The sequence below is a fragment of the Phoxinus phoxinus genome, assembly GCF_949152265.1.
Source record: "Phoxinus phoxinus genome assembly, chromosome: 5".
NCBI classification, from domain to species: Eukaryota; Metazoa; Chordata; class Actinopteri; order Cypriniformes; family Leuciscidae; genus Phoxinus; species Phoxinus phoxinus.
This window is the reverse complement of record NC_136880.1, coordinates 32,150,362-32,176,280: the sequence shown is the minus strand read 5'-3', so window position 1 is coordinate 32,176,280 and position 25,919 is coordinate 32,150,362. Positions and strand designations below refer to the sequence as shown.

The window sequence follows — 25,919 nt, the reverse complement described above, 5'->3', positions numbered from 1 at the left end:
ATGCACAGATAGAATGCAGTCCCAGCCCTGCTTGACACTCCCGGTTAAGTATCTTCAGTGCTTTTAAATATCAAAGTGAAAGAAAAATGTTGCAAAGATAAAACGGTAAGATTAGTGGATTCTGGTTTTGTCAAAATGACACTAATGTCTGTTTACTCGAGCAGTGGTTTTGTACACTACCGTTCAGATGTCTGGTGTTAAAATAAATACTTTTTATTCAGCAAGGATGCATTAAATTGATCACAAGTGACCGTTAACATGGTTACAAAACAATTCTATTTCTAATACCTTTTTAACTTTCTATTCATCAAAGAACCCTAAAAATATATAGATTTTCCACAAAAATATTAAACAGCTCAACTTTAACATTTACGCATTTGGTAGACACATCCAAGGAATTCATTTTATCAGTCCTTTTTTTCCTTGAGAATCAAACCCAATGACCGTGAGTGGCACCTGTAGCGCCATATGCTACAGTTTGAGCTACATTTCTCAACATTAATAAGAAATGTTTGTTGAGCATCAAATCAGTATAACAATGATTTCTGATGGATCATGTGACACTGAAGCCTGGAGTAATGATGCTGAAAATTCAGCTTTGCCATCACAGGAATAAATTCCATTCAAATAAATACATTTTAATATTATTTGCTGTATTTTTGATCATTTAAACGCAGCTTGGTGAACAAGAGACTTCAAAAGCATTAAAAATCATATTTTACCCCAAACTTTTGAACGGTAGTGTGTATGTTTGTATCAAAAACTTAGTTCATAACCCTCTTAAATTTTTATTAATTCTATCCTTAAAGCTAAAATGTTATCATTTTAATTGAGCAGTTTCCATTGTAAAAACACCACATGACCTGCTACTGGGGCACATTGTCACAAAAGGGTCAATGAAATGGACAAAAAAGTGGAAATGTTCAATTAGCTTTTTTGGAAGTAAAACATTTTATAACCAGTCTTTTTCATAGTTTCCTGTAATCCACAGCTAGAATATAGCAACATAAATAGGAATATGGAAGAAAAACACAATTAAAGCAAACAGAAGCATTGGCAGTCAGTTCGAAGATACAAATATATAGAGAGACTTGACAGGAAACTTTTCAATCATTGAAATAATTTGATCTTTATGTACATGTATTTTATAGATGTGAAATGGCTTTTATTACTCTGATCACAATTGACCAATTTTATAAAAGTCTACAGGCATTTATAAATGCTTTATTTATATTCAAAAGCATTCTGTGAAATATGTGCACAATAAGCTACTTTTTTTCTTCAGTATTTTAAACCATAGACTGATGTACTTCCAGATTTTTGCACCCCCCCCCCCCCATTTTTGCCAAAAAAGTATTCCCATGTAAAATAGAAGTGCCTTTTTGTGATTTGTAATGTGATCCAGTAACTAACAAAGAGTGTTTAAGACAGAGTAAATATCGACATCAGAATGCACAATTCATAAACCAATGACTATTGAAACAAGTATGTGAGAAAATATAATAATTTACATACACACTTTTGCAAAGACAAGGAAACTATTGTTCCTATAAGTATCACTTCGATAAGAACAATGAAATGTTTTTCATATTTTCCAGTCATTTTCTCTCAGTGACTTTGCCCTAAGAAGATTTTTTGAAAATGTTGTGCATAAATCTGAAAATGATATGACATTGGAGATATCAGCAACTGCACTGAAATGTTCATTTAAAAAGCTCTTAATTGTAAAATAATTATTATAATTAAAATAAGTGAGAATGAACAACATATGACTCCAACCTCAATCTTATTTGATTTTTCATTTTCAACAACTGTCAACACACATTTCACACTGTGCCACTGTGAATTTTAGTTGATGTGACATATATTTAAATACGAATTAACCAATATATTCATCATCAGTAACTCATTTGACATTTTCCCAACAGATCTTCATACATTAAGACAAATTACATTTTGGTTCATTTCTCATCCTAAAATAAGTGTTTCAAATAAAAAGATTCAGCATATCAGGGGCTATTCAGATAAAGCTGAATGTCATGCTTTTCCCAACAAAAGTACTTTCTTTTAAAAGCTATTAAAAACTTGTGAGGAATGTTTGCCTTTTATGTCACTATAAACAATGAAATACTTGAGATGAGCATAACGCTTCCTTGGGATGCTCCATTTCTTTTTTATAAATTTTAAATATGCTTATATATCTGACTTTTCCAGATAAATAAAATATCCTATTTGCATTGACATTTAAAGGCCCAAACCCCCACAAACACTTCACGTCATATAACACACAGCCCCCACAGCCGAGAGAGAGAGGGAGGGGTGTGCAAGAAGAAGAGGTAAAACAAAAGACAATGGAAGACTGAAGACGGCCTTAGACCTGCGTGGAAGAATGACATGGCATCCTGTAGGTCTTTATGACTCTTGGCGCAAGGAGATGGCACGGCAGATGCTCCGGTTCACAGAGGCAGCTCTGTCCCTGGGTCCATCTCCGGGTCTGTGAGGGTCAGACGTCAGTGCTGATGGCGCGTGTATTGGTGTAAAAGTCTGGCGTACTGCGGTTGCTCAGCACGGGGCCGTACATGGCGGCCAGACCAAGGGCGGTGGCGCCATGGTTCTCGTAGTGAGCGGGCATGTAGGACAGGCGTTCGCCGCCATTACGCATCTCATCCGAGCCACGGAGGTAGTAGGGCGAGCAAGTGGGGCAGTAGCTTTGCTGCGGAGCGGGGTCGTAGGGCAGCGAGAGAGGTGTGACGGCCGCCCCGTCCACTCCCGGAGCGCTGCATGCGTTGCAGGCGAACTGTGGCTGAGGATCTCCGACCGAGCCCGCCTCCCCTTCTGACTCATTCCTCTTACAGCAGTAATACTGGGATGGAGGGACAGTTTGATATACAGGGGAAACAAGATCAGGAATTGGCGCTTCAACACAGATCTTCCTCAAATTGTTGAGTAACATGCTGAGTGTACTTGAGCACGAAACACAGAAAGATTCTGGAACGGATTTTAGTTATTTACATAATAGTGCTGTTCAGTCGTGATGTCATTTAGGTCAAGGCTAAAACAAAATTCAGTACTTTCTTATGGGTTTTTGATTATTTTTTGATACATACTCTCTTGAGTAGGTACTTATTTTGAATAAGCAATTACTTCACGACCGCTAAAAAAAGTATGTTCGAAATAGTATGAATGTAATTCGGATCAGCATCAGTTCATTAATTGTCTCCCGTGACCTCACCATCGTATGCACACTTCAGAATTTTGCAGGAAGTAGTCGGTCATCCGGGTGATTTTGCCTACTCTTTTATGAATACTGTGAATTAGGACATACTTGTTTTGTCACGTATGTTACTGTTTTTCACCTACTATATAATTTGAATGCAGCCATTTCTTGCAAACGTTCCCACGACTTTTCCTCATTTTAGTTCAATTGTAGCTATGTTGAATTACTACGTTCCCTCGTTTTTTTTTGTGGTCTCAAATTCAATTGAACGAAAACTACTGAACGAATTAGCATATTGTGAAAACGAATTAGCACAGCGTGGCCATGATTTACCTAAAATGCGGAAAATAAATATGTCATAGCCTACTAAATTTGTAGCCACCATTTCTATTTTTGTCATTTGTCATCGCATGTCATTTGTGGACCTCTGTACTTATCCGTTGTTTTTGAGCGTTGCACTCAGGTATATTGTGTCCCGCTCATTACATTCCAAAAGAAGTTCAATAAAAAAAACAACAACGCAAAAAAATCTGTTTACCTCCACTGTCTTGCATCTCACGTTTTAAACACAAAAACGCGATGTGTGTGAATAGTCCCTTATAATCCCTGTAAATGAAATGTAAATGCAATGCTCACCTGGAGTCTACAGTAACAAAGCACTGCAATGATACACAGGAGTATCACTGTTGCGAGAATTCCTCCGGTTATGACAACAGTTCCAGCTGTCATCCGACCAGATCTCCATCAAACCCTGAGAGCAAGGCAGAGAGAGGCAATTGTCTTACTGAAACTTCATTTCCATATGTAAAAACAGACTGAAACTGCTTTGTTAGTCCATTCACAACACCAAAACAAAGTTGACCATTTGAAACCATTTTAGCTAAATAACATTCTTAGGACCCCTGATTCATGCGTGGATGGATGGGATTAAACTCAGCAGCACTTACATTAGAAGAGAGCAGAGGGGACGACAGGCCACAGGGAGTTTGTATTGCTGCTTCTCCTGACACACTGCTCATCGGTCGCAGACGCTCACCAGTAGAGTTCCTGGATATCACAAAAGAAGTGGAACATGTGATATGTAAAAACAGATTTGTTAAACACTTCTATTTCAGCAATAGGATAAGAGCCACAATAACCATTCCATCCAAAAGGAGGCAGTATAATATAAGATATCACCACAGCACAGTATACTTATGTGGCATCAAAGATTAAGAGGTTCACAAAGGATCTTTTTTGCTTGCAGATTATTTAAATAGTAATGTAATAATTAAGAGAAAATTAAAACATATATATTTAACAAAGAATGTGTTAAGAATTATGGTTATATCTACAAAAACACTGTAAGCGAAATATACAGACACTTGTTCAACAGAACAAATGCAACAACCTAAGGTAAACTGAGAGGCGACATTACTACAGGGCACTTTGTAATAGGGCATTGTTCAAATATAAATCAAATATTAAATAAAATAATCAATGTCGCCTTAAAGGGTTAGTTCACCTAAAAATGAAAATTCTCTCATATTTACTTACCCTCAACCCATTATACTGTAAGTGTATGCATTTCTTCTTTCAGCCAAACACAATTGGAGTTATATAAAGAAATATCCTGGCTCTTCCAAGCTTTATAATGGGAGTGAATGGTACCACAGATTTTGAAGCCCAAAAATGTGCATCCATCCATCCATCCATCCATCCATCCATCCATCCATCCATCCATCCATCATAAAAGTAATACATACTGCTCCAGGGGGTTAAATAAAGGCCTTCTGAAGTGAAGCGCTACGTTTTTGTAAGAAAATATTAATATTTATAACTTTTTAAATTACAATCTCTAGTTTTCGGTAACGGCCGTACGCGAGTCTAGTTCTGGTGGAAGGGTGACCTCTGACCCGACGTATGACGTATTGACGAGAGGAAAGAGCAAAACAAAACACCAGTCAGGAATTAGAAAAATTTAAATTTAAATTTTTTAAAGAGAAATGTCGGAGGAAGTTGTATTTTTTGCCTAGCCTTATTTGTTTGAACCGCAAGAGGCGTCTACTCCCCCCTAAGCTTACGCTACTCCTACATCCTACGCCATGCATCGGGTCAGAGGTCACTCTTCGCGTATACGGCCCTTACCGGAAGCCAGGGATTATAGTTTATAAAGCCATATATATATATGGATACGCATCACTTTGCTTCAGAAGGCCTTTATTAACCCCCTGGAGCCGTATGGATCACTTTTATGATGGATGAATGCGCTTTTTTGGGCTTTAAAATCTAAGGTACCATTCCCTCTCATTATAAAGCTTGGAAGAATCAGGATATTTTTTAATATAACTTTTTTATATTGACTAGCAGGCTCTAGTTCAAAATCAGGGACGTTCTCAAACCCATCACACATACTCTTCCAGTCCATTTTTTTTTTCTCAGAGTAAAAGCACTAAATTATATACAGGAATGGTGGAATGCTAATGCTGTTAAAAGCAATGTGCCATCTATTCTCCCTGGAATGTGTCCAAGCAGCGAGTTCCTGTCCCCCTGCGTTCCTTGCCAGCGGTTAAACTGGAGGAAAGTACTGATCTGGGTTCTTGTGGCTGCTGGAGGTCAACCCCCCCATCAGTGTAACAGTGACAGCAACGGGCCACTGATAGGACATGTTTGGACAATCACATAGCCTGATGAGCTAGACAAGGTCGCGGTAAGTACACAGAGACCATCTTGGCAATGCAGCTAATTTCTTTTAGAATGCAGCTAAATTATCTACTAGAATAGGGAAAGGCTTAAAAAGTTTGTTTAATTTTGTTTGCTAAGCTTACATAATGCATGCATGAATAGTCAGCCATGGGCAACAAAAGCGGAGCGAGTAGATATTGAATCTGACAATTCTGACTTTTTTTTTCTCACAATTGAGTTTAAATCTTGCAATTCTGACTTTTTTTTCTCAAATTTGCATGATGTAAACTCACAATTTTGAGTTATAAATTGCAAGATAAAAACTTGCAATTGTGAGTTATAAAGACAGAATTGCGAGATATAAACACAATTGAAAGGAAAAAAGTAAATGTTGCAATTCTGACTTTAGAATTTATTCAGAAAAGTCAGAATTGCACGATATAAACTCGCAATTGCGTTTTTCTCAGAATTGCATTATAAAGTCAGAATTGTATAATATAGACAAGATATAAACTCGTAATTGTAAGAAAAACGCAATTGCAAGTTTATATCACAAAATTCTATAAACTTGCAATTGTAAGAAAATTTCAGAATTGTGAGCGGTTTTTTCCTGTTATAACTCATAATTGCGAGTTTATTTCTCTGAATTCCTGAAAAAGAATTCAGAATTGTGGGATATAAACTCATAATTGTGAGTTGCGGAACCGAGGGCAAAATAAATATATATGGTGTTATTGTTTACAATTACAGTCTTATATTCAGTAATTTAAGAGATTTTAAAATGTTTATGATATTATTAGAGACACAAATATTCTCACAAAGCAAAGAATCTCCCCCCTCTGTTCCCCCCTCGTGCTAGGGGCGTGGTTAGTGAGCCAGAGCCATCATTCTTCACATGGCACCACAACTTCCAATAGAAAATTAAACTGCAGTGTAGCCATCGTTCAACCTGAAGAGGACAGCACTCAAACGTTTTTACACCATATATTGTAGAATTAAAACACTTTATAGCCAAATGTCAAAACATTTACTCGAATCAATGAACAGCCCTAATAAAGCCCCAGTCTTACAGATCATTAACTAAAAAAAGTTGTTTCAGGGTTTAGTTAACCTTTAACACTAACTTTTCCAATAAAAACTAAAACAAATCTAGTAATTTTTGCTTATGGTTTAACCGAATCATCGAAGGTTAAGAGATTAAATGCAAAAATGTTTTATTTTATTTTATATATTTATGTTTGCATAGTATTCTGATTCTGCATTTCACTGATTTTATTCATTTTGAGGAATATTGAATCTTTTTTTTGTGCAAGTGAGAAGAGTGCACGCTCATGTTTACACACAACACCTCTGCACTTTGATTTCGAACAAGTAACTTAGTAAAGTAAAGAAAACAAAGTAACTTGCGTTACTTATTTGAAAAAGTAACTCAGATATTTTGTTGTAAAATTTTAAAGTAATGCGTTACTTTACTAGTTACTGTACCTGAAAAAATAATCTCATCATGTAATGAGTTACCCCAAAAATGTTTGAGATTAAATTACTTAGTTTTACTTATCTTAAAGCATCCACTAAGAAAAGTCTGTTATAATGCACAAAACAATCCGACTAGCAACCAGACAAATACTGTAATATTGTATGAAAAAGTCCTCTGAGGATTTTAATTCAATGGATAAATGCTGCGTTCACGCCCTGATGGCTGGCTGGTCTTAGCTGTCTCGCAGGCTGGTTTTAGAGGGGTTTTGGACACTTTTTTTAGCTGGTCAGGCAGATCTTAGCTGGTCAAGCTGGGAGACCAGCTAAAACCAGCTTAACACCATCTTGGCCAGCCTGGAAGACCAGCTTAAACTAGCTACTTCCAGTATAAACCAGCCGTTTTAGTTTTTTTTTCCAGCAGGGCGCCATGTCGTGGTTACTGTAATTTCGAAATGACAACATGTGACATTCTACTCAAAGAACTCTACTGAATTACGTATTTCTATGGCAACACTATCAACGGCTAAATGAATCTGCTGCAGTCAGATGAACACTTTGTACTAGTTGAAATCTCGTTATTCGTATATGTAAATTTCTAAATTTGAGTTAGTTGAACATAACTGATTCATGCATTTTCTGTAAAGCTGCTTTGAAACGATGTGTATTGTGAAAAGCGCTATACAAATAAATGTGAATTGAATTGAATTCATTACAAAAATTACGACATGGAGTGTGTTTTCCCCCCGTTTCACTGCCCGTTTTCAACGCAAAAATGTGTTCTTTGTGAATAGCCCCGAGTAGTAGTAGCTCAAGAATGTTTCGTTCAATTTGTGACGACACATGAGTTGTCTGAGACAGTCATCCGCTATTTTTGACGTGGCTGCACATGTAAAAGATCCTTTCGTAATTTGTTATGTGACGGCCACATAGGCTCAGTATCTGTAATCGGGATGGGATTAGTTCACCTCCCGAGTACTGTATGTTTCATTCACTAGTCCAGTAGAAACTGCATAAGCAACGTTTGCGTAAGTGGACACATTCGAGGGGATTTGGCTATTGAAAATGTAACATTTACATGAAATCTGTAAATCAATTCAAAATTTACAGCTCGAACAAACAAAATTACGCCAATAAGGGTTATTACATTTTGATAAATGGGATTCAAAGATCCAAGTGAGTTAAATGAACTGAACTTCCCATCACAATTAAGAATAGTATGCCATTTTGAATCCAGCCACTGTGACGATTTTACCAATTAGGTGATCAGTTGATCTTTTATTTGAGAGCTACAGTAGGTGGGATTTCCTTTTCATAACACCGACGTACAAAGAAATCTTATTCATTTTCCAATGTATAGCCTGCCTCTTTCTTCATACACCCAATATGACTGACCATACATACTGCATAACCATATTACAGATAAAACCACACTGCAGTGTACACTGAAGCCAAAAAAGCAGAACCATTAAATTGAGCAGTGCTTTAAATTGGTCAAGTCCCTGGAGAGATTTTTTTGTAAATGGAGAGTCAATTATTCATAGCGAAAAGTAAAAGACACCACTAAGCGCAATGAACACTGAGATAATACTCCTACCATACCTTTTGTTTGGTGGATTATATTTCGGTGTTCTTGAGGTGAATGAAAACTTAAAAAAAAACCAGGCCCGTCAACGCTGATGATGGCTTCCCATCGTCAACACAAACATGTTCATTAACAAGAAGCACATGGTGTACATTGCAAGAAATTGTTTGTGTTTGTATGTTTCAATGTGTCTATTCATGAAACATGTATAATAATATGAGATGATCCCATGTAGATGCATGTGTATTATGGCATGTGAGGAGAAGCAGACGGAGATGAGGTGCAAGAGGAAGTGTGACCCGGTGCAGACCTTGTCAGCATGCTCGTTTATCACCTGGCTCACTCTACACCAATGAGTCTGCAGATCAATACACAGATGCTCGTATATCTCCGTTGCCATGGTACCCAAGGCTGCTGACCCACTTCTCCCCAAATACCCCAGCACCCATCTCCTTCGCCCTTTCTCTTTTTGCTTTCCTTTTATTGTAATTTCCCCTCCATTTACCAGTATATTCAGTGCGTCACCAGTATATGTCAGCCATCTTTACACTGTGAAGGCAGCACAGGAACCACATCTGAAACGGATTGGATCGATTCCTTTTCTTAGAGCTCTTCCTGCCCGATTTCAGGTGAAAAATCGGATCTATTGGAGACGTCCAATAGATTACTTAGGCACGCCGAAAGAACACCACAGACACAGTACAATCAACATAGGAAAATCTGACAGTAAAACAAGCAGCTGTGAAAAATATGATACACTGGTGTTTTGCCAGTTGAGAAGTTTCTCTTTTAATTCCTTTTATAACTATACCATCTTGATTTTTTATCTCTTTTAATCCTTTTTTCCTTGCTTTTATTTGTGAAAAATCCCAGAAATAATGGTTTGGCCCTATGGGTGGGGTCCCTTTAACTCTGATTATTAACTGATTATTTAAATTCCTTTCTGTGTAAAGCACTTTTAATTACCATAGTGTATGCAATGTGCTATATAAATAAACTTGTTTTGAAACAGTATATATATATACTGTTTCAAAACAAGTTTATATATATATATATATACACTCATACATGTATAAGGTCTTATGAGCCTTTCACCAGCTATATTTTTAAATATATAGATTCAATTTATGTTCATCATGTCTGTGAAATTTGTTCTGTCTCAGTTGTTAAAATGCTTTATGTACATACAAATATTTGCACGTCAAGAAAAAAAAGTTGAAAAGTTTTTTTAAACTACAAATATATATAACTATAAAATATATATATAGCATATTTTATACTTTATGCTGCATTGCGTCTTCACAGACACCTTTTGATCTTGAGAACATTATAGAGTTCTCTTCACCTGCTCACTTCATCTCACCTGCTCAAGTATCCCGACTTTCTCTTTTTCTCTCCTTGCCTCAAAAAATATGTCAGCTCTCACTTCTTTTTAAAGAACCACATGATGCCACTTCCCCTCAGTGCTCTCTGGTAGTGTGTGCTGTCTGTCCTTCCTGTCTTTGCTCCAGAACAGTTATGGACTTTTTATCTGGCAGCTCTATCTGACCTCTTATCTGTCCGACTGCACCAGGCCCAATATAGCTGTGGGGCTTCCACATGTTTATGACACAAATATGTCTGTAACGTTAAAAGCAAAATCAAATCATATAAAACCTGACAGGAAAACAACATTGAACTTCATTTAGTGTAAAGAAGTTGCATTAATGTCTCCAAACAAGAGGCTGTCATATAACTAAATGTGAGCAAAATAACATTTAAATGAATACTCACTCGAAAGCTGCTTTTTTACGGTGTTTGCTGTTTTTTTTACTGTTTTAAGAAAAGCAAATGATAAACACATAACCTAGTTTGAATAAACACTATAAACACCAATAACATTAATAAGATTTATATAATAAGATTTTTATTAAGATTAGCAAAACTAATAGTAGAATACAAACTCTGCTATAAAGACCAATGCTGCATTTGGTTTGAAACTTGCTTCGCGACTGTTAAAAGTATGTTCTATATAGTATGAATGTTTGTAGAATGAAATTCAGAATCCGGCATGTTGTCACTGTCAGTGGCATCAGTTGCGTCGCTTCACTGTCATTCATAAATCCTCTCCTGTGGCCTCATGGGATTGCAAAGTCTCCATTAGATGCACACTTCAGAATCACGGCGGAAGAAGTACCGGTAAGTCATCTGGGTACTTTTTAGCCTACTACTGTCACGGGTATGGTGCGGATGAAGACAGGCTGAGGCCCAAAGTTCCAATTCAAACTTTTACTAGAATCAAACTTAAACGAAACTGGTACAAGCAAGGGTAACACATCCAATACAACGTAACATAAGCAAACATTAGCATAAGCATTGACCGACAACTCAAGGGTGAGAGACAGGAACTTAAATACACAGAAGACAACGAGTGACGACAGGTGATGATGATGATGATTAACAAAGACTAATTAACTAAACAGGTGACGAAAATGAACTAATGAAAATGACGACAGAGATGATGAAAACACTGAAGATGGAAAACAAACTAAAAGTCCATGATAAACAACAGAAAACACATTAACAATGTGACAGAACCCCCCCCTCCCCCCAGGCGCGTCCTCGCGCCGTAAAACATCCAAAGGGGTGGGAGGGTGGGCGCCCTGGAGGCTGATGAACAGGTGGCCGATCTGGAGCAGGAAGCCTCCAGGGCGGAGCAGGACGTGCAGGTGGCCAGGGCGGAGCAGGATGAGGGCGTGGCCATGGCGGAGCAGACGGACCCTCAGGCGTCCATGGTGGTGAGGACCCTTCGAGTGGCCACGGCGGAGACGACCCTTTGGGCGGCCATGGCGGTGAGGACCCTTCGGGCGGCCATGGCGGTGAGGACCCTTCGGGCGGCCATGGCGGTGAGGACCCTTCGGGCGGCCATGGCGGTGAGGACCCTTCGGGCGGCCATGGCGGTGAGGACCCTTCGGGCGGCCATGGCGGTGGCCTATAGCCCCCCCCCAAAAAGTACTTGGGGAGAGTGACAGGATTTGGAACCGGCTCAGGGACAGACACCGGCTCAGGGACAGACACCGGCTCAGGGACAGACACCGGCTCAGGGACAGACACCGGCTCAGGGACAGACACCGGCTCAGGGACAGACACCGGCTCAGGGACAGACACCGGCTCAGGGACAGACACCGGCTCAGGGACAGAAACCGGCTCAGGGACAGACACCGGCTCCAGTGTGTGCGCAGCCCACACACACCACATGGTTGTGGCCATGATGGCCAGACTCGCGGTCACTGAGGACACAGGCGGTGGATACATGGCGTGAATAGTCTCTGGGCTGGACGGGACCAGCGGTGCAGGAAGCTCTGGGCTGGACGGGACCAGCGGTACAGGAAGCTCTGGGCTGGACGGGACCAGCGGTGCAGGAAGCTCTGGGCTGGACGGGACCAGCGGTGCAGGAAGCTCTGGGCTGGACGGGACCAGCGGTGCAGGAAGCTCTGGGCTGGACGGGACCAGCGGTGCAGGAAGCTCTGGGCTGGACGGGACCAGCGGTGCAGGAAGCTCTGGGCTGGACGGGACCAGCGGTGCCGGAAGCTCAGGGCTGGACGGGACCAGCGGTGCAGGAAGCTCTGGGCTGGACGGGACCAGCGGTGCAGGAAGCTCTGGGCTGGACGGGACCAGCGGTACAGGAAGCTCTGGACTGGACGGAACCAGCGGTGCAGGAAGCTCTGGGCTGGACGGGACCAGCGGTGCAGGAAGCTCTGGGCTGGACGGGACCAGCGGTGCAGGAAGCTCAGGGCTGGACGGGACCAGCGGTGCAGGAAGCTCTGGGCTGGACGGGACCAGCGGTGCAGAAAGCTCTGGGCTGGACGGGACCAGCGGTACAGGAAGCTCTGTGCCGGGCAGCGATGAGGGCTCTGTGCCGGGCAGCGATGAGGGCTCTGTGCCGGGCAGCGATGAGGGCTCTGTGCCGGGCAGCGATGAGGGCTCTGTGCTGGGCAGCGATGAGGGCTCTGTGCTGGGCAGCGATGAGGGCTCTGTGCTGGGCAGCGATGAGGGCTCTGTGCCGGGCAGCGATGAGGGCTCTGTGCTGGGCAGCGATGAGGGCTCTGTGCCGGGCAGCGATGAGGGCTCTGTGCTGGGCAGCGATGAGGGCTCTGTGCTGGGCAGCGATGAGGGCTCTGTGCTGGGCAGCGATGAGGGCTCTGTGCTGGGCAGCGATGAGGGCTCTGGCGCAGGAAGCTCTGGGCTGGACGGGACCAGCGGTGCAGGCGGCTTGGAGCTGGACGTCAACCGTCCAGGGTCGAAGAGGGACCAAAGCGGAGAATGGTGTCGGGGTCCATCTCGACCACCGCCTCTACTGCGGCCTCCACGGGTCCCGCGAAATCTGGCCAGACGGGTTCCCTCAAACGACCCTCCATGGGCAAAGGCTGGGAGATCTTGGCTCTCCTTGGCCAGGGCGAAAATTCTTACCCATTCGTCCATTTTAGATTGGTCGGTCAATCTGTCACGGGTATGGTGCGGATGAAGACAGGCTGAGGCCCAAAGTTCCAATTCAAACTTTTACTAGAATCAAACTTAAACGAAACTGGTACAAGCAAGGGTAACACATCCAATACAACGTAACATAAGCAAACATTAGCATAAGCATTGACCGACAACTCAAGGGTGAGAGACAGGAACTTAAATACACAGAAGACAACGAGTGACGACAGGTGATGATGATGATGATTAACAAAGACTAATTAACTAAACAGGTGACGAAAATGAACTAATGAAAATGACGACAGAGATGATGAAAACACTGAAGATGGAAAACAAACTAAAAGTCCATGATAAACAACAGAAAACACATTAACAATGTGACAACTACTGCTTTATGAATAATATGAATTCGGACATACTACTCGACTCACACACTGTTTTTTGCCTGTAGTATGGAAGTAGCCATTCAGATGCAGGGCAGGTTGCAGTCTAGTCCAGGCTGGTTTATATAGTGCGATTAATTCTAGTCTTGTTGGTCAGCTTGGGTTAGTTCACCCAAAAATGAAAATAATGTCATTAATGACTCACCCTCATGTCGTTCCAAGCCCTTAAGACCTCCGTTCATCTTCGGAACACAGTTTAAGATATTTTAGATTTAGTCCGAGAGCTTTCTGTCCCTCCATTCAAAATGTATGAATGGTATACTGTCCATGTCAATAAAGGTAATAAAGACATCATCAAAGTAGTCCATGTGACATCATTGGGTTAGTTAGACATTTTTGAAGCATCGAAAATACATTTTTGTCCAAAAATAACAAAAACTATGACTTTATTCAGCATTGTATTCTCTCCCGGGTCTGTTGTGAATCTGGGTTCACGACTCCGCAGTGACACTGCTGACGTAAGACGCTGCTGACGTGTTATCTGGTGCGCCCGAGCTTCGTTTACAGTCTGAGGGAGACGCACGATGTAAACAAAACAATCTTCGCAAACATGTCTAAGGATTTCGACACAGAGGAAGACTTGCATTTTTTTGCCCATCCATATTTATTTGAACCCGAATACTACACGGACGAGATAACACGTCAGCAGCGTCTTACGTCAGCAGCGTCACTGCGGAGTCGTGAACGCAGATTGACAACAGACCCGGAAGAGAATACAATGCTGAATAAAGTCGTAGTTTTTGTTATTTTTGGACAAAAATGTATTTTCGATGCTTCAAAAATTTCTAACTAACCCACTGATGTCACATGGACTACTTTGATGATGTCTTTATTACCTTTATGGACATAAACAGTATACCGTTCATACATTTTCAATGGAGGGACAGAAAGCTCTCGGACTAAATCTAAAATATCTTAAACCGTGTTCCGAAGATGAACGGAGGTCTTAAGGGCTTGGAACGACATGAGGGTGAGTCATTAATGACATTATTTTCATTTTTGGGTGAACTAACCCTTTAAGAAGCCTGGTGGAGCACCAACATCCAAAACAACATACAGTATTCTGGTGAGCAACTACTGTGGTCTTTTCAGCAGCAGTGTTGTTTTCTTAGTGTAAATAACCTCATATATCACTATTTAAAGTGGCAGCAAAACAGTTCACGTCACTGAGCAAGCTAAACAGGACAAAATAAGTGTCATATATAGTTAAAGAAATGCTAAATCTAAATGGCTAGCACTGAACAAACTCCTGTTTGACAAGTTGAACCCTGTGCGACTATCAAACAAGCTAATTTCCCTCAACATTCTCATTTTCCTTCTTTATGATTTCACCAGCTTTGCAACAAAATCACAGCAGCATGGCGCTAATAGAAAATAACTTGCAAAGAGCTGAGACTGCACTCTGTATGGACAGCCCAAAGGGCCATTATTGGAACTGTCCAAGCTTTCAGTTACTCTAATTGCGGTTCTAGCCTTAATAATATACACTTTAACCACTGGGTCTAATAAGAAAATGGTAAATGGTAAATGGACTGCATTTATATAGCGCTTTTATAGACCCATGGCCACCAAAGCGCTTTACAATTTGCCTCTCATTCACCCAGTCACTCATACATTCATACACCGACGGCGGTGTCAGCCGTGCAAGGCGCCACTCAGCTCGTCGGGAGCAGCTGGGGTTAGGTGTCTTGCTCATGGACACCTCGACACTTGGTCCAGTGGAACCGGGGATCGAACCACCAACCTTTCAGTTTGTAGACAACCTACATGAACCACTGAGCCACTGCTGCCAAAAGAAACGAGAGACGGAAATCAAATCCCATTCAGCGTACATTTTCTCATAATCCTTTTTCATTGTAGAGAATTCTCTTACAGTGGGCTGGTTTCTTAAAGGATTTAGAGAGATCATGCTCAGCTTCTCTTTGGGAGCTGAAAGTAGAACTGAATTTAATCTTATCACAGGTCATTGTAGATTTTTTTTTTTTTTTTTTATTGTATTCCTTGTCAGATCAGACTCAAAAATAGATTAATAATAATAATTCTTATACATCAATGTGGTAACTGATTCTATCTGTCAAATAAATGAGCATTCTGTCATCATTTACTCACCCTGTCATCCCAGACCTGTATGAAATGAATCTAAAGAAGAAACATAATCTATATTATTGGAACCCATTGACTTTCATTGTATGGATGAAAAAAATCTATGAGACAGTTTTCTAAATATCTTCTGTTCCACTGAAAAAAAAAAGTCCTACAGGTTTGGAACGACATGAAGGTGAGTACATGACAGAATTTAGGGTGAACAATGCCTTTAACACAAGATTAACATTTAAAATTTTAAATGCCTTTAAAGGGATAGTTCACTTTGAAATTAAAGCGTACCTGAAGTGCATCCAAAATGTAGGTGTCTTTGTCTCCGCAGTAGTTTCAATTTTGATATTTTTAGGTCAAACCGTTCTTGTCTGTCAGTCATATAATGCAGGTATATAGGTACTGTCTCCAAAAGCATGCAGAGATGTCTCTAATAGCATGCAGAGAAAAGTCCAAATTAAAAAATTCCCCATCGTAAGTGCACATTGATGGCCTAAGATGGCGCGAACTCATCTGTGAGTGTTGAGTTTTCACTTATTCCCAATTTGTAAACCTTCTATCTTGACACACTACTCGCTTCATTGTTCAGGTCAATCAAAGGCATACGTTGAGCCGTACAGCCAATCACACGCGTTTCTGCTGAGTTTAAAAATGCAACGTCCAATCGAAGGCGGTTAGATCAGTTTCCGGGGAAGAAATCTGGTGTAAACAGATAATTTGGACGTCAATGTGTAAAAGAGATAAAAACTATATAAATACTGTTCGTTTTATCACATAAACCGCTTGTTTCGTGTCTTAGGCCATCAATGTGCACTTACGATGGGGACTTGTTTCATTTGAACTTCTCTGTGCATGCTCTTTGAGGTGGTGACCATACACCTGCATTATATCAGACAGACAAGAACGGTTTGACCAAAAAATATAAAAATTGAAACTACTGCGGAGACAAAGACACCTACATCTTGGATGCACTTCAGGTAAGCGAAAACATTAATTTCAAAGTGAACTATCCCTTTAACATTTTGGAAAAGTGTCAGTTAATAATATCAAGTAGCTGACAGCTGTAAGAAGTAACACTAAACATGCATATATTAAATACTCCCTGATGTATAGAACCACTCAGTTGAGCTCAATGGGCTCTGACACAGTCAATGAGAGATATTTAAGGAACTATTTAAAGGAATCACAGGAGCGACTGACTCATTGAGTTTTATCAGATCAGACTGTGAGAGTTTTGGAGATTCGCTGAGATTCGACTTTGGAGAGAAACCGATAATACGAGATAGCTTGCTAAGCTCCTTGTTCTCACCTTCATTTTACTTATTCCACCATCATAAAGTCTGAAGATCCTGGTTATTCAACTTTAATGTCTTTTGGATTGATTGAAATAGAGCTATGCTTTTAGTTCTTGTTCAGTTTTCCACATCTATCGTCAAAAACCCCCACAACATTTTAGAGTTTTTTATAATACAAATAAAACCTCCAAATCTATAACGTCTGATGCAGTTTTAGCTTCTCTCTCTGTATGCCAGCGGGTCTCTGCTGCCTGATTTATGGACGGCCAGCATGCACATCCCGCCCCAAGGACAAATCAAGAGACAGCTTCAGATGTCAGGCTATAAAGCAGCTGCTGACTGGGTTCTTATTCAGCAATTGCCGCTACCCCACTTAATTCACTGGCGTTTATTTAAAGCACAAAGAGAGACTATCAAACATTGAGTGGTGATTCTTTAAAGAAATTTTGATGGACATGGCGCTCGTGGTTTAAGGTGACAGATACAAATGTTACTGTCAATCAGTGTGAAATTGATGATCTCAATGTGCTTTGAAGAAGAAAAAAAACTTAAGGTGAATATATATATATATATATATATATATACACACACACACACACACATTACATTATTTTATTTTTTATTATGTGAATAAAAATTTTTATTTACATTTTTTTATTTAATTTTTATTGTGAATTTTTAAATAAAACACACGTTTATTTTATTCCGCTTTTTTATTTCGTTCAAAGATGATAATGTAAAAAAAATTTTTTTTTTATTATTTAAAGCTCATAAAAAATTGAGATGTTCATGTCCACATGCTACATTAAAGCAAAACATAGTTTTAAGAAGTAGTTATATTGATTTAGCAGTATTGTGGCAATTTTTGCAATACTGCAAAAAAAAAAAAAAAAAAAAAAAAAAAAGTTTTATATTAGTTTGAATTGTACCTGTTAACATGTCACTATTGTCACTTAATGTATAAATGCACATATATTTGCTTAAATAGACAAGCTTGATTGCTTGTATCATTGCAAAATGTAAACTATATTATCACCCAACACAAAACATTTGACCTGCCTTGGCATATATGAGCAGACAACTATGTCAGGACAAGAAATCAAATAAAAAAAATCATGTAAAATAAATACATACAACAAACAGTCATAAAATTTAAATGCATGTTCCCACATTTCAGACAGGATCACTGACAAAAGCTCCAAACCAACCTGCGGCAAAAGCTGCAATGCTAATGGATTCATTCAGGCGAAAAATGAACTTTTTAAATCATTGTTTACACAGCGTGAGTCAAATAAAGTGAAAATGGCAACGCAGTCAAGTGTGCACATGTCCAACTCAGCAATAAGTGTTAAACTTCTCTCTTTGGATAGCTCAAGCAATACCGAGCTGATGACTCAGATGCCGTGTGCTCTGTTCACTCATAAACGCATTGTAATTTGTTTTTGATGTGTGTTACATTAGTCAGCAACAAACAGAAACCACCGCAATCACAATGCTGAGAGGCTTCTCCTGACAGCTTGTCGGCCTGATCTATGATGTCACTTATAACAACGCTGTGGGGAGATAGTAAGGTGAACGTCCTTCTTCATTATTAAAATGAATCTCTCCTCCGCAGCCATGCAGAGCCAGTTCTGGCGCTGTGAAATGGAGAGGCAGGAGCTCTGATCATTTTTGAATGAATCCCTTCTCCTGACTCCTAAATAATGGCATGAATATTTCGGTGTGGAAGCCTCTAACTTTGCACTTGAAATCATGGCAAGCCTGCAATTTTAAAGTCGGCCCTTTTCAATTATTCAAATATCATTCCAGTAACAATATTTTTCCATCACGAGGCCATTTAGCCAGGTAGCGAAGGAAGGATTTTTCACCCCATTCTCTTCAAAAAGCACTCATCTCTGCTGTGTATGAAGAGAATATATTTATGTCTAAATCTGGGACAGTTGCATGGATTTCAAAAATGAACAGAGAAAAGAGGAATATCGTCACTCGCTTTTCTTTGTCGGAGAGAAATGCAATCATGTCCATTTATACCATATAGGTAAGATTATTATTCCTTTTAATGTCAAAGTTGTTTCTAACTAATTGCATGGATGTAGTCAAATATGAAAGTTTAAGAATCTGCCATTGAAAACCAATCTTAATTGGCAGCTAATCCTAATATTGGGGTACACTGTAAAAAAATATTTTCATGATTTGTTATCACAACTTTTTATCCTTTGTCAAATCAACTTTCGATAACTAATGTGTGAAGATAACATACTATTTTGAGTTTCTGTTTATTAAACCATTCTTCATTGTATTAACACAAATTTGTAATTACAACGTACTAAAATGTAAGGCAACTTGCTTTTTAAAGTTAAACCAACATTTTTTTTTTTCAAGTGTACAATAATGTCCCCCTCATTGTCTATAGTTTACGGTCCTGCAAGCAGTTCATAATGACACATAATCAAACAATCTTCCACCAATTTCCCTTTTTTTCATAGTATAGTAGTATTACATCATGTTGTCGTCGCTCTTTGGCTTTTAACCCCATTGCTTGCAACGGACAAGTATTGTTCCCAACGGACAAGTATTGTTCCCAGAAAAGCCCTTGATGGGCTCTTCCTTGTCAAGTCGACTCACAGTGAGACTGTGTTTGACTCAGGCAAATAGGCTCCCTCAACCAGTACATCTGCCAAGAGCACACTGCTGGAGAGCTTGCCATGTAAATCCAGCAAAACAAACAGTTGAAAAGCAGCTCCAAACACGCCAGGCCCCCTTGGCAGATAGAGCATCACTGGCCTAGAAATCATGTCTCCACTAAAACAGCATCTGTGTATGTGTCGTGTCTGCTAGAAACAGACAACATATGCTTCCCCCTCTGGAAAACATTACTTCTTGGCCAAAAGCTGCTTTGCATGAGACATCTGACTACTATTATGCTCAGATGTCACAAAAATGAAATCTACACTATGACAAACTATCCATCTATCCATCCATCCAAATTTAATCACTGTATATACAGTAGAAAACAAACAAACAAAATAAATAAGTAAATAACTCTAAATCTGGCACAATGTAATCACTTTATACATGTCTTTTTAATAAATATATAAAATGTATTTTAAATTATACATACTTTACACAGTGATCATCATTCTTCAAAATCTACTAGAATAGTATTGTCAAAAAAGTGGTTCAACATAAATTTGTTTTTCTTTTTTGGGGGGATGGTAACCATGTTATATTTTGCCTGGAGTGCCAGAATCACCAGATTTTAGGGGTTTCTCACTTTCATAATTTCAGTTTAACCCTGCACAAGGTAGGCCTATACTACAACATGAACAAGTGGACAACAGTGTATTGTGTACAAAGGTTCTGCATAGTGATCCCACTTTCACTGTTGAATGCTTGCTATATGTTTGTAAGAAAGTGTGTGTGTGTGTGTGTGTGTGTGTGTGTGTGTGTGTGTGTGTGTGTGTGTGTGTGTGTGTGTGTGTGTGTGTGTGTGTTTAATTCATGCAAACAAAGAGCATGCACCAAAATTCATAACCATTTTATAAATGAAAATGTATGTACTAGTATATTTATATTGGGGGATATGAATGCTGACATATCTGATAATAATTCTTTGTTTGGCCAACAGCTAATTAGGTTTTGCCTGGATAGCAAGTTGTTTTTTTCCAGCCAAACATTATTACCAGCAGAAAGCTTTACATATATAAGTGAGGCATGGAATACAACATCCTGGCTGGATCACTGTATATGTACAGCAGATGCACATGATTCCCTAGATAAACTTGAAATATTATATAACTTAGCTACAACAGACCACATACCAATTGCAATTATGCTAAATGTTGAAAGTTTACCTGAGTTGACTAAATGTGAACATTCCGAACGAAAAAGCAAATTAGACTGGGCAAGACTCACAGCAAATGATCTTTGGAGATATAAATTATTGACAGAGAAGAGGTTGAGTAATATAGAAGTCCCAAATGAGACTATTGTGTGTGATAATGCTGGTTGTAAGAATCCTAAGCACAAGTACAATCTATGTAAGCTGTATGATGAAATAGTGGGTTGCTTAGATGATGCCAGTAGATCTTTTTGCCAAAAAAGGGTTAAAAAATATAATTTTAAGGCCGGATGGAATGATTATGTCTCTGAACTGCATTTGCAGGCCAGAGTAGCATTCAAACACTGGGTCTTAAAAGGTAAAGCTAGGTATGGCCCAGAATTTGAGGATAAGAAAGTGGCAAATGCTAAATTTAAATACGCTCTGCGATATATAAAAAGGAACGAGCTGTCCATGAGAGCAAACTCATTGGCCAAGAACCTTCAGCAAAATAATGTTTATGAATTTTGGAAAGAAGTTAAGGCTATAAATAACAGGAAAATACCTATGCCGAATAGCATGGATGGGGCAGTTGGGGCTGAGGATATTGTCAACTTGTGGAGGAAACATTATGAAGGTCTTTTTAATTGTGTGGAGAGGAAGGACTTTAAAGTTGGTCATGTATCAAATGATGTAGGTATGATTATTACACCTGATGAGGTGAAGTACGCAATCGAGAAATTGGCCGATAATAAAGCTGGTGGTCCAGACCGAATAACAGCTGAACATTTGAAACACGCTAGCTCTAGGATCTCAGTGCTACTTGCTTTGTGTTTTACAGGTTTTTTATTTCATGGAGTGTTACCTGATTCCATGATAACAGTCTTACTAGTGCCTGTTATTAAAGATAAAACAGGTAAAATAACCGGGACAGAAAACTATAGGCCAATTGCTTTGGCGAGTGTCCTCTCGAAAATATTTGAACAAATCCTCATGGATAGGGTCAAAGAATATTTAACAACTACGGATAATCAATTCGGCTTTAAAAGTAAGCATGGCACTGATTTATGCATATATTCGTTAAAAGAGGTAGCTAGTAAGTTCAATGCTCATAATTCCACAGTTTTCATGTGTTTCTTAGATGCTTCCAAGGCGTTTGATAGAATTAACCATACTAAGTTATTTACAAAATTGCAGGAAAGAGGGGTTTCCCCATATATGATAAGAATCTTACATTTTTGGTATATACATCAAACTCTAAAAGTGCAATGGGGTGATAACGTATCGGAGCCGTTTTATACGACGAATGGGGTTCGGCAGGGGGGGTTATTGTCACCCCTTCTTTTTAACCTATATGTGGATGGTCTTTCGGTAGAATTAAATGAGTGTAAGACTGGATGCCTGATAGGTGATAGTATCATTAATCATTTGATGTATGCTGACGATGTTGTCATTATGTCTCCGTACAGTGCCGGCTTACAACAGTTGCTTCGAATTTGCTCAAGCTATGGTATGAAGCATGACATAAAATTTAATATTAAAAAGAGTGTTATCATGATTGTTAAAGCCAAAGAAGACCTTAAACTAAATTTTCCTTCTTTTTATTTAGATGACCAAGTTTTAAATGTAGTGAATAAAGTAAAATACCTAGGTCACATCATTAAAAATGATTTAAACGATGATGATGATGTGCAGCGCCAGTGCTGTAAACTTTATGGGCAGGCTAATATGCTTGCTCGTAAATTTTGTATGTGTACAGATGAGGTTAAAATAACTCTATTTAGGGCATACTGTACTTCTTTATATACAGCCCACCTTTGGTGTAAATACTCTAAAGCAAAGATGAGAAAGCTTCAGGTGGCATTCAATGATGCACTTAGATTTTTGCTTAAGCTTCCAAGGTGGTCAAGTGCAAGCCAAATGTTTGTGGGTAATAATGTGCCTACGTTGAATGCTGTTTTAAGGAAATGTATGTATAATTTTATATGTAGATTGAGTGTTTCAAAAAATAGTATTATTAGGGTCTTAAATGACATTACATTGAGTGATACAAGGTATTTTTCTTGTTTTTGGAAGCATTGGAAAGAAAGCTTGTATGTCTTTTAAATTGTATTTGGTGTTTGTTTGTTAATTTATGATGTATGTTTATATGGACCCATGGGTCTGGAATAAAGACATAATAACCGGGCACATTTACAAATTGAATTGCCACTTCAACCCTTACATTAGACTGCATTATCAAAATCAAACCATTTCAGCACAAGTGCATGTCAGCTCACAGAAGGACATTTCAGTTTACCTTAAACCTGCTTCTCCTCCAGGGTGCAGGGTATTATTCCAAATGACTGCTGTCTGTCAGTAGTGAACACTACTGTAACTGTTCATCTGGGAAAGGATCGTCTGAGGCTTTGCTTCGTTTGCAGAAATGCAGCGTCCACTGACTGAACAGCTCGCTTTTATTATCTATCTGAACGGATGGCTGTCACATCATCATTTGTTGCGCCTGTAATTCCGTATATCCCTTGCGAAATGCCGCGTGTATGCTGTGAGAGACAATATAACACATCCGAGCTCGCAAATGAATGAGTAGTATTAGCCAGATTCGGTGTAGTGTGCAGGCTGTGAAGAGCGCTTACGGTCCCTCAGGAGGAAGCAACAGCCTGTGAGATGATGATGATGCTGCTGCTGCACGCGCGGCGCGGAAAGGGTCAGGAAACGAACCCACACCTTTACAGACGTTAAACGAGAAGAAAGCATCAGCCAATGAGCGTGCGTCATGTTTCACATGACCACCGGCCAGAGAATATGTCACAAATGAAAAAAGTGACAGCATTCACATGCAACATGGCTTTATCTTTTGGAAACGTGCTGAGTTTATAATGGTCAAGTAATTAGGGATCATGAGATCCTATTTTTTTAAAGTTAATTTGACTACATAGCGAAAAGGTTAAAGTTGACTACATAAAGAAAAGGTTAAATAGACTGCAAAGCATTTGGTTGGTTATGCTATATATATATATATATATATATATATATGTAAAGTCCAGGTTCAGAAAGTAAAAGTCCTCTCAGTAGCCTATTTTGTTCCAATCATCTGAATTTCTTCTTCTTTGTGTTTTAACGGCACCCGAATTTGTTAATTAGCAGTTTTTCAGCCAGTAGATATCTAATAAGTGAAATCAGCTGGCTGAGTTCATGGGTGGAATAAACATATGACAGGACTTTTACTTTCTGACCCCTGGCTTGGACTTTACACCTCTATATAGCCCGGAATCAATCAATCAATCCATTCATCCATCCATCATCTATCCATCCATCCATCCATCGTAAATGGTAGGCTACTGCTAAAAAAAAAATAGTCTAATAATATATCCAAGACAAATTAACCTCCTTATACCGGTATATAATAAGACAGTAGACTTTAACAGGCTTTTTTTCATATCAGTGCTGTTGCAAGAAACTATAAGCAGATGAACCACTTGTTTGAAACACAATGCTGGTCTACTGACCTATTACAGTAATTGCACATTTTATATTGCACTGACTGGACCAAATAAACACATCAGTAAATGAATATTCAACTAATTATGATAATAATCAAACCCCACTCACAATTTGTTTTGTTTTTTGAGGGAACTTTACCTTTTAGTATCACGACTTGTCAATCTGTTTTTTTGCAAGCAAAATAAATGAAAATACCTTCTGTTTACAAACTAGTTCCAGTATGAGGGAAGATAAATGACTTTTGCAGACTTAAACAAAGACACGATCCCGCATCAGTATGCACACAAACTCCATCAAGCTCTACCTATATGCATGCACGCACATTTATACGGGCTCACACACACACACACACACAGCAAGGTGCCACATCACTGACAGGTTTGATTATGACAGCTGGCAGAGATTTGTTGCATAAATTAGAATACCAGCAGAAGGGATCTGTGACAAATCTGAATGAGCCTTCTGAACTCATCTGTGTCAATGCATTTAAAGCAGGAAATGTGCTTTAGTGCAAAGCATAGGCCTACGTGTCATTTGACATCTTTCTAATTAAATATTACAAGACTGCCATTCCCTCCTCTCTCACTGCTACACTGTCTTTAGATGTGAAGGAATGATTACATAAAAATGTCACCTCGATAAGCATGATATGTTTTTTTTGGTTGCTGCAATGCCATTTTCCAGCCACTGATCTTTCATCAAGTATATTTTATATCAGTGATGATGTTCCGTTTAAAAAAAAAACATAACAGTACATTAGTACACAAATTATAATTACAACTATGAATTTATCTGTTATTAAATGAATAAAATTAGGCGTCTGAATCTAGCATTAGCCATTATCTCATATCGAAAGGCCAAACCTAATTAACCTGCCTTACAGAAGCCCTTGTTTCTTTCCCTTGCTTTGATGCCTGGGAGGCACATAATTCATGTCCTTCTTATATTTCCATGATCCGTAAGAGCAGCGAGGCTCCCTGTAGAACAGGAGGATGACTTTTCCCATACATCTGCCTTATTTATTCATATTATCCAGTCGTTTTCCTTCTCAGCTACACCTCCTCCCACTTAAGCAGTTTGTCAATTAATACACTCCGCAGGAGTGAGATGAAGCGACAGCATGGTGACGAATCATCTAACTACAAAAGGCAGGCAGTCTAAATATTTAGAATGTGATCTGTGCCTGTTTCAGCAGATTGATGAAATTCTAGCCAGTGTAGCGCATCTCTAAAGAGTGCTTCAGGACAGCAGTATCAGAACAACAAGAGGCGGGGTGGTCAGAGAAGAAGAGATATTCTGGAGCACAAAGAGATCAACTCTCTTGCTGTGCTGCTATGTGCCACCTGCCTGGACAAGGAGACCC

At 39.3% G+C, this 25,919-nt stretch overlaps 1 protein-coding gene across 1 annotated transcript; it reads right to left on the bottom strand.

Annotated features, from left to right (window-relative positions):
• Nucleotides 1-938: 938 nt before the first annotated feature.
• Nucleotides 939-24,144, bottom strand: fam163aa (family with sequence similarity 163 member Aa). Its single transcript, XM_079613765.1, has 5 exons — nucleotides 23,689-24,144; nucleotides 23,352-23,595; nucleotides 4,165-4,264; nucleotides 3,854-3,968; nucleotides 939-2,863 (listed from the first exon to the last, which is right to left on the bottom strand). The coding sequence occupies exons 4-5, from the start codon at nucleotides 3,944-3,946 to the stop codon at nucleotides 2,504-2,506; spliced, it is 453 nt and encodes a 150-aa protein (XP_079469891.1). The 5' UTR covers nucleotides 3,947-3,968; nucleotides 4,165-4,264; nucleotides 23,352-23,595; nucleotides 23,689-24,144; the 3' UTR covers nucleotides 939-2,503.
• Nucleotides 24,145-25,919: the final 1,775 nt, after the last annotated feature.

Bases quoted from the DNA above. Each gene is read 5' to 3' on its own strand.
- fam163aa (XM_079613765.1), bottom strand. From the start codon at position 3,946: ATGACAGCTGGAACTGTTGTCATAACCGGAGGAATTCTCGCAACAGTG. The intron at 2,864-3,853 runs GTGAGCATTGCA...CCTCCATCCCAG, and splicing joins TTTGTTACTGTAGACTCCAG to TATTACTGCTGTAAGAGGAA.